This window comes from Centroberyx affinis, unplaced genomic scaffold (assembly GCF_046629955.1).
Source record: "Centroberyx affinis isolate AG114_WGS23_722 - 3 ecotype Tasmania unplaced genomic scaffold, CSIRO-AGI_Caff_v1 ptg000647l_1, whole genome shotgun sequence".
Classification (NCBI taxonomy): domain Eukaryota; kingdom Metazoa; phylum Chordata; class Actinopteri; order Beryciformes; family Berycidae; genus Centroberyx; species Centroberyx affinis.
The window spans coordinates 239933-249662 of record NW_027279273.1 but is presented as its reverse complement, the minus strand read 5'-3'; the positions used below and the strand labels follow the sequence as shown (position 1 = coordinate 249662).

The 9730-nt window shown below is 41.9% G+C and overlaps 1 protein-coding gene across 2 annotated transcripts; it reads right to left on the bottom strand.

Annotated features, from left to right (window-relative positions):
- Positions 1-171: 171 nt before the first annotated feature.
- rcn3 (reticulocalbin 3, EF-hand calcium binding domain) lies at positions 172-9696 on the bottom strand. Of its 2 annotated transcripts, none has more exons than XM_071518986.1 (8): positions 9637-9696; positions 8746-8969; positions 5564-5757; positions 5159-5331; positions 4235-4295; positions 4014-4105; positions 3454-3561; positions 172-2167 (listed from the first exon to the last, which is right to left on the bottom strand). In XM_071518986.1, exons 1-8 carry the CDS (start codon positions 9658-9660, stop codon positions 2060-2062), a joined length of 984 nt encoding a protein of 327 aa, XP_071375087.1. In that variant the 5' UTR covers positions 9661-9696; the 3' UTR covers positions 172-2059. The 2 variants fall into 2 exon arrangements, with proteins under 2 accessions (XP_071375087.1, XP_071375088.1); XM_071518987.1 differs by having other exon boundaries at positions 8746-8965; positions 9637-9650.
- Positions 9697-9730: the final 34 nt, after the last annotated feature.

Here is a 9730-nt window from a genome sequence, read left to right as displayed (position 1 = left end):
AAGTGTTGACCCTTATTATGAAAGGTGACACACTCAAAGCGCCGAAATCTGACTCCTTTATAATAAGTCAGTTTGCATAAAATTTGATGTGACTTTTGTAAAAAAAAAAAAAAAAGTTCCAGAAGTCTTCATTGAGCTTTGTCACGATAACAGAATTTATTTGATAGGCCAAGACCACAGGTATCAAAACGAAACTTCATATTTTGACTTAATACTGCTCCCTAGAGCAGAGGTGTCAAACTCCAGTCCTCAAGAGCTGATATCCTGCAAGTCTTTGATCCTCCCTGGACTGGAGTTTGACATTCTTGCCCTAGAGGATGTGCACCAAAATTCACAAAATTCCATCAAGCTAGGAGATACACATTTTTGATATCTGGTGCCCCCTATGGGTTGATTCAAGAATGCTGTTGTAAACATGTTTCCTCACTTGACATATGGACCGAGTTTCATGATACATTACAGTGTGTTACTTTGTGGCTTGAACTCTTAGTAAACCAGCACATAAAAAAGTCGTACGAGCTTGAACCCTGAACAAAGCATAAATATGTAGCATGCAGACGGGTTGGAGAGGATCGGTTACTGTTGGACTAATTGTTACAATGCTGATTTAAGCCACTTTGACCGCGGTATGATGGTTGGTGCCTCCTGGGATTTTGGAGTTTACTGACAATGATGCCATAATCAAAAACCATCCAGTCAATCCAAACACCTTGTTGATGAGAGAGGTCAGAGAGTGGCAAGACTGGTTCAAGCTAACAGAAAATAACAGCTCAGTACAACAGTGGTGCGCAGAACTGCGCATCTCAGAACCACAACTGGTCCAACCTTGAAGTGGATGGGCTACAGCAGCAGAAGATCACGCTGTCTAAGCTAGCTAACATTATGAAGCTACAGTGGACACACGATCACCAAAACTGGATGACTGATGAGTGGGGTTAAACATTGCCTGGTACAATGAAGTTAACATGCTGATGGTAGATTAACAGCATGAAATCATGGATCCATCCTGCCTAGTGTCAACAGGACAGTGTGGTGGCGGTGGTATAATGATGTGGGGAATGTTTTCATAGCTCACATTAGGCCCTTTAGTACCAAAGGAGCTTCATTTGAACGCCACAGTGTACCTAAACATTGCAGTAGCTAGCTTGCTCCACGCTGCAACATGGACCAAGATCCCTGTGAAAGGTTTCCAGGTCTCCAAGAATTCAAGTTGTTCTGGAGGCAGAAAGGGTCCAACCTAGTACTGGCTACCTCTACCTAATAAACTGGCCACTGAGTATAAATCTGCCATGAAACAAACAAAATTACTGTAAAAGAATCTCACTAGACTACTAGAGACTTAACACAATGTGACATTCATAACAGTATACATCATCATTACAAGATATAAAATACTGTACAGTAATGTGTAAAAATGTTTCAAAAGACTGGCTAATGGCAAATAAAAAAATGCATTTGTAGAAAAACGAACATGGTTTTATTTCTTTTTCACAGACAAGATTTTGTGAACTATACACTTTCACCATTTAACAGTGCACAGTAATACATCTCGCCTGCTTACCTCCTTCCCTTGTTTCCTCCTTTCCCTGTAGTGGCTTTCATACACATCTTGGCTTTCAACAAATTGCATATGCCCTTCTGATAAATGTAAACTTGTATGTGGAAGGACTGGGACACATGTTAGAAGACTATTCTCCAAGAAGTGCCTGTCACTGATTGTTCTTGTGGTGGCTTTTATTATGTATCTAAAAAGAATGTGTGAATGTGTGCCTGTATGTACATGTGGACACTGTGTGTGAATTATAAAGCACTGCTTGCTTGTGTATCTGCATGTGTAAACACAGTTATCTGCACTCTCCCATTACCTCGCAATGAAAGCTGTGTGCCCTAGATTATAGTATAAATATGAGTCCTAACCTTACCAGCACTGATGTGACTCCCATCCCACCCCAAACTCTTTACCCCAAAAACAAAACCATTGTAACCGTATTCTCCATTGTAAATGAAAATATAAAATGCCACTGAACCCCTGGCCCTCTTGGACCATGACACAATGTCATCAAAGTTCGTCGTGTCTCTTCGTTAAGTCCTCCCCATAATTGGTTGCCTGGCTGCCCACAAACATGTTCCAGTTGGCTAGAATCTCCTTCTTGGATATTTTGTCGTCCTGTTGTTTGATCGCCAGATTCCACCCATCATCGGTGTCATGATTGAGAGAGAACACAGAGTGGAAGAGAAGGAAGGAGGGGATACATGCGGTGTGGGAACAGAGAGAAGGAGTGAGAGAAAGAGAAGGCAGAGAATTGTGTTATAATTAACAGGCCATTACCCCCAAATATTTCCATTATATTGATTATTAGGCATGACATCGCTGACAGTGATGGACTACACAGTCTACCTTCAGCCCTTCACTCTAACCACTATCTAAGCCTTTCCCAAAAAATGCTTTTGTGAACAGAGTTCGAGTATCTGCATGTTTCACAAAGCCAAATGCAAAACTTTAAGACCTTTTTAATGCTACTTGGAATTGGATTTAAGACCAATTTAACAACCAAAATAAAAAAAACAAAAGGCTGGCAAAAACCAATCTATTTCTGACTGAACATACTGTATGTATGAAAGTTAGATATGATGAACATAAAAGCTATTTGTCATATTGCATTCAAGTTCAAGTTCATCTCACCTAGCCCTTTATCACAAGTATGTCTCAAAGGACTTTACAGAGAATGAGCCTACCTAGATTTAACTTTGTTTTTTTTGTTTTTTTTACCAACATTGAGTGCAGTGATTCTTTTACACATGTTTTTATTTTCATTTTGACATGCTGAGGAGTAAGGCACATAAAATGCTTTCTTCTGGATGTTGTCTTCCCTTGAATCAAGAGCGGAATCCACAAAATTCCGGGATGAAAAGTGGCTGACAAACAAAGTGGATTTGGTTCCAACGACCGCAGAATGTAACAGAATGATGGCTGATAGAAATTGCGCATATCCTATAATTGTAAGCTCATTTGTCGACTTCGAGTTTTGATATAAAGTAGTTTCTGTGTTTACATTTTTCATAATGCTGCACCATTCAAAAGCAGGCAGGTTGTCAAAAGATGCAGCATTTTAAACATTTCAATAACCCATAAGACAAGGCTCATTAGGGGTTGACATAGATGAAACAACACTTCTATGAGCATGTTTACTTGCACACTAACCTGGACTCTATTAAATAAATAACAGGGAAAAACCTGGTTTACATGAACCAGTCATAGTTGGATTTCTCTCCTTAAGGAAGTGCCGTAAAACTCAAACTTCCTGCCGGTTCTTTTGGATTTTGAACATGATGCTGCACGTAGCTTATTTTCATGTGGTCAGGTTTCTGTGTCTCATTACTTTGCACTACTTATGGATGCAAAGAATTGCACAGTATCTACGGCAGAGAGGATGGTAGCAGTGGGAGGTCTACCTTGTTAGTGTCTGTCTCATGGATCAAGTGTTTGGCTTCATTGTCAGCATGGTCAACCTCTCCCGGCAAGATCCAGTGGGCCACCTCGCTAGCATCCAGGTAGCCGTCCTACACAACACCAGACAACTGCATTATCAAGGAAGTGACTGCTATAATGTCCAAATTGCAAGAACAGACAATGGCAATGTGGCATGTGATGTGTGATGTGAACCTTGCGATTTTGCCATTTCACATTTCTCCACAATTCAATTAAGTGTATGAACAGTAATATTGGTTGTTAAGTTGTAGTAGTGAGCCATTATTGGTGATTTAATTTTATTACTTCATTTGCCAAGACATTCACAGCTGGCAAGCATGGAACTAGTGCTAAGCTAGTTTTCACTTGGAGAAACAGTGCTAAGCTAGTTTTCACTTGGAGAAACTGTGCCCACATACTTAAGTTACCATTACCATGCGTGTTAGCCTAGGGATCTAAACCATCTCATGTATTGTGATGTGAAAGCAGTAACAGGATCTGCAGAAGTACTGCTATTACAATTAGCTTAATGAGCAGCTTCTACCTTGTTGGCATCTCTGAACTCAGAGAAATGTTTCTTCTCTGTCTGGACCCAGTCAGGTTCACTTTCTCCGTTCTCTGGTGTGAACATGTCACCTGTTGAGCAGGAGCAGGAAACAGACATTTAGGACACATCATCTCAGGTTTATGTCTTTCCTGAAAGTACATACAGTCTCTGGACAGACAGTGGTAGATTTGTTGGGAGAGAAAACAGAAGAGACCTACCGATGTATTCGTGTATGTCGATCTTCCCGTCCCCGTTCTTATCAATGTCATCCACAGTTTCCTAAATGAGAAAACAGCTTACGTTCTCATGCAGTGGTCCAACCCTGCTACTAAACTCATATATATACATAGGAGATACACAACATGAGTATTGGAACAGTAAGACCTTTGTATGAGGGGGAAGGCCTGTTAATGGTGAAATACGCATTTGCAGCTTTTACATGTTGCTAGACTGAAAGCTTCCTAACTCAGAAAAGGATGTATCACTGGCTACATTTACCTGACCCGGTAAGTCAAGTAACCTGGTTTTGGGTCAATGCATGGACCCAGGTACGCTCATACTCCAATTGTGAGAAACCTAGTTGAAGATTTCTGAACCTAGATGCCTGGCTTATGCCACATTCAGTTCACGGTCATTCAGTGAACTGTCATCATGGCATGGAAACATCTTACTGCTATCACTTATGGTTTTCACCATCTGGCACATTTTGATGTCAACAAAAAACAGATGGTGTGCAGTACTTGCTTTTACTATTATTACAGGGATCATTATTTATTTTCCCTGTATTAGAAGTAGGTTATTATTGCTCAGTCAAAGAGGGAGGGGGAGTATTTTGTAAACTGGCTTATTCATGACAACAGGGAGGCTGAATCACAGGGTATCAAAGGTTTATGGAGACAGATTTACCTGAAAGAAACCATGGACACTAGTCAGGTTACTCTGTTTTACTCAATTTACAAACCTGGCTTGTAGCATTGTATTTAATGTCTGGTCTCAGAGTAGCAAGGGAGTATTACCACTGTAAGAAGTCGCTAAATTATAAGGCAATCAACTAGCAACTCGGAAACATCAGAGATGGAGTCTGAGGATAAAGAATATGGAATAACCTTTCAAGTTCCTGGTGGTTAGACAGTAGGGTATACCTGCACCACGATGCTCTTCATGTAGTCAAACTCCTCAGGGTGCAGGAAGGCAGTGAACTCCTCCCGCGTTGCTATACCGTCTCCGTCTCGGTCAGCCATCTTGAAGCGCCTTTCGTCGCGCATAAGCATGGACTTGTAGGTGGCCTTGTCGTCCACGTCCTCGAACTCCTCGTCTGGAAAGACAGCGTCAATAGTAAGTACAATCACTACAGTCAATTTAGTATTTAGTATTATACTTGTCACAGGAAGGTGGTGGGGATATAGGTCAGATGTAGAGTTCCACTAATATGGGTTTTGGAGGACAATACCAATATATTGTGGACTGAAGCTGCTGATAGCCCACACCCCCACACACACACACACACACACACACCCCATCGCTCTATCTCTCTACCAAAGCTATACCCAGGTAGTAGCCGTAGGTGGTGTTCTTGTACTCCTCCCAGCCTATCTTGCCATCCATGTTCTGGTCGTACTCCTTCCAGTGTTTGTTCACGTTCTCCTCGATGTACCTCCTCTGCCGGTGCTTGATCCAGTAGTGCAGCTCCCCATGGCTGACGTAGCCGTCCTTGTCCGTATCGATGCGCTCTACAATCTTCCTGTGGGGGGTGGGGGGTCAGGGTTAGGGCCTGCTTTGCCAAAAGCATCCGCCACTTTTCATGGCGGTCAAATGCCGAATAACCCCCATGTTAAAACTAAGTGGAATATTGCTTTAAAGCTGCTCTATGCAATTTTCACATGTTGGTGGCCTCAAATGGCAATGAGTGGTAACTATATATTCAGGACTTCACTACCCAGAAATCCTGAAAGGTGACGTTGGTAAACTGCAAACAGCCCCGGCCGGTTTGTGATCGCTTTACACCACAGCACACCAAAGGGACGAAAAAGGCATAAGATCTAACGTTGGCGAGTCCAGCTTTCTCTGGACAGAGCGCTCACTCGCTGCTGTTTAGGACAGTGGTTCTCAACCTTTTTGGCTCATGACCCCTTAAAACGAAGCAATGTCTACTCGCAATCCCGGTCAAAAGCATATAGAGTTTAAACCAACAAATGATTTTCCCTTTTCAGGTTGTTTCATTTGATTCATTATCAGAGGAGACACAGGGGCTAAAAACAATTCAGTATTTTACAAGAAAAAAAGTAAAAATTACAGAAAAATCAGAAAAAATAGACATGATAAAACATTTGTATAGTAGAAATATGTTTTTTTCCTATTCCATAAATCACCCCGCGACCCCCCCAAAATTATCTTGCGACCCACTGGGGAGTCCCGACCCCCAGGTTGAGAACCACTGGTTTAGGAGTCACTTTTGGATTTCATTCTTAAGTTTGGATTCATTCTGGGTAGAGGTTATTGACGCACTCTCTGCTGGGGGCTAGGGCCACACAATTACAGAGCAAGTGTTTGCAGAAAATTGTTGGCCTGGCCTTTCTGGCTGCTAAGAGGGTGATTTTGTTGAACTGGAAGATCTGCAAACCCAGATGTTTCTCAATAGAAAACTGGTTGAGTGGATTTTTAGAATTTTTTGCTCAGCATGGAAAGAGTTGCGAGGTTAAGGGATCTTGATCATGGCTCCACTGGGCTGTGGGACCAGGTGAGAGGTTCTTTAGCCTGTCAATCCTATCTTTAGCTTTTCAATCTCAAATGTCCATAAAAATAAAGTTTCCAAGCACCTTTTTTATATCTGTAATTTTGATGATTCGTTGATTTCTTCATTGTGGATGAGTACCCTTTCTGTTGGGATTCTTGTTGTTCTTAATTGACATTGGCATTTCCGTGGACTGTCTTTGTTACCATTTCATTTCATATTAGAATAACTGCAATCAATTGCTTAATTCTTACATTATATTGTAATTGTACTGTGGTGTTGACCCTTTTTTTTCTCTCTCTCTTTCTTTCTTTCTCCTATGTGCATACGTAGGTGTCTGTATGTCTCCTTTGCCATTTGGTGGTCTGTATGTATGTAATTATTAGAAACTGTGAATTAAAAAAAAAAAAAAAAAAAGTTTGGATTCGTTGTGTGGAGATTTCCCACCAGTGACCAGGCCTGACCCCCGAATTTAATTTGGACAAATAGGGTGAACCTATAGTATCTCAACTAGTGGGGATGGGACGCGCTTCTCTTTTGAAACCACATTTCCTGATTAAGGCTGATTAAGACATCTGGATTTTTTACATAAAAATCATATTAATACATAATGCAGCTTTAAAACCCATTCAGGTGGAGTGTAACGAGGCCAATATAAAATATTAGCCATACTTCTGTTATTTTATCCATTGCTCTGGACATTTTTTTAGCCAATGCCAGACTACAGATGGAGGCACATAGGGTGGTCATTTCATATAAACCTGACCTGACATAGCAGCTATTGAATAAAAGTGAGAAGTAAGCTAATCAAATCTAAGCTTAAGTCTTTTCTTTCATTTCTGGTTATAGGGGAGAGTAGTGAATATTCCCTTCAATGAAAAGCTGTTCTATGGTATATGCATAACATATATGAGTATTGAAATCCATTAGTATTTCCATTTAGTGCTAACAGCCTTTGGGGGAAACCTGGCCCTCGTTACCTCATCTGGTCCCACGCTGTATTAACCCAATCTGATGATCAGTGCATTCCAGGAGTTACTTTGTGAATAAGAGTTCTAATTTACCCTTTTGTTGTACCCACTTTCCCTCAACCTGCCTCATCTACTTCTTCAGTAAGCGATTTCCTATATTTTCCTATATTCCCAGAATGCCTTTTGACAACCCCCAGTGAACATGCCTGGACATATTGTATTCAGCTGGGTTTTTACTGTATGTGTAGGTGGAGAGAGCAATGACGATAGCAATGAGTTTTTTCAGTCGAGAAAAAAGCGAGCGTTGTGCCCCTTACTCAAAAGGCAACATTGCATTCTGGTCTATTGCGGCTGCTGCCCGTGGAGAAATTGGTCTCTCTGCCTCTTCTTCGTTGGATTTCTCCCTGTATGTTTGTTGAATGTCGGTGCAAAATGGCGGCTCTAGAAAGAAGCCCTTGCCCTTACGGACTGATGCCAAAACTTGACATATACTGTTGATGTTTTAGATTGCTCTGCTATCAGTCTCCATTGTAGTTGTACATTACCATGATCCCTGTTGTCTGTGGATTTTTGGAACATATAGCGGGTAAGGGTTTGCTATTTTGTGTGTGAAGTACCACCACTTCCCTGGCGCATAAATGGGCTGGTCCATTAAAATGTGAGCTGTTTGGAGGATTATATACATGCCGAATTTACCAGAACACCCTACCAGTTAGTAATAAAGTCAAATTATAATTTCTGATGTGTGTTTTTTGCCGATAAGCAAGGCAACAACAAATTGACAGATTTTTGAATGGACCTTGGTGTGGTAGTGACGGCCTCGGCCCACTCCTGTGTTTTTGAATGCAGAAATCTCTGCAGTGTGTGTGTGCCGTGGCTGCTCACTTTGTTTCACTCACTACCATTCAGGAACCTCCGCTGATATTTACTAGTCATATTATGCTTCAGTAAAGCAGACATATTACACATTTAACCTTTAAGTTCTAGATAATCACAGCACTGACTGAGTCTTTACATCTTAACCTACGCCAGTCTGTCTTTGCTCTCCTCGGGGGTGAGCTGGTCGAAGGTCTTGGCCTCCTCCTTGCCCAGGAAGGCCTCATGGTCGTACTGGAACCCATGGGAATCGTCGTGGGCGTGGTCGCTCAGGTCGCTATGGCGATGGATGCGCTTCTCCTGAGCGGGGACGGCGAAGGCCACACCCACCAGGAAGAAGAGGGATCCCAGTGAACTCAGCAGCATCTTGACTGTCTAAGAAAGGGTAGGTGGGCAGAGAGAGAGAGAGAGAGAGGGAGAGAGAGAGAGAGAGAGAGAGAGAGAGAGAGAGAGAGAGAGAGAGAACAAAGAGACAGAGAGAGAGAGAGAGAGAGAAACAGGGGCAGAGAGAGAAATGGAGGCAGAGAGAGAAAGAAAGGCAGAGACAGGAGAGGGAGGGAACAAAGAGACAGAAACATGAGAAGAGGGAGAGAAAGAGGACAGAGAGGAGGGCACATAGCCAGAGAGTGAGAGAGAGAGTGAGAGTGAGAGTGAGAGAGAGGGAGAGGGAGAGCGCTGTGGCTGTGAAAATACATACTGGTGAATTTATGTGCAGTAACATTTTCTTTCATTAACATCAATTTACAAAGAGATACAAACAGTGTTACAGCAATAAGAATAAGTGTTGGCTGGACAGTCTTGAGTCTACATGAGTCCCATCCACAACTAGACAGATAGTCTAGTATTTATCCTTACAGTGTGAATGCATCAAACAGGCTTTGCTGGAGGATGGAGAGGGTTCAGCAGCTCCTACTATGCACATACTAACTAAGACTAACTCATATGAAAGTTGAACCATAAAAAGTAAAAAAAACCCCATTGTAAGTCATTTTAATTATGCTAAATAGATTAGATTTGCGAGCTTAGGAGAAAAGTAACTCACCAGTTTTTTGGCGACACCTCCCATAGAAGTTTCTGAGGAACACGCACAGTCCGCGTTGGCACTCTTGTCTCTTTAAATAATACTGTCAGGGAGG

What these genes read in the sequence shown, in the direction of transcription:
- rcn3 (XM_071518986.1), bottom strand. Translation starts at nt 9,660, where the DNA reads ATGGGAGGTGTCGCCAAAAAACTG. An exon ending in GAGGTGTCGCCAAAAAACTG is followed by an intron (nt 8,970 to 9,636) that starts GTGAGTTACTTT and finishes ACCCTTTCTTAG; the next exon opens with ACAGTCAAGATGCTGCTGAG. An exon ending in TGAAGAGCATCGTGGTGCAG is followed by an intron (nt 4,296 to 5,158) that starts GTATACCCTACT and finishes TTTCTCATTTAG; the next exon opens with GAAACTGTGGATGACATTGA.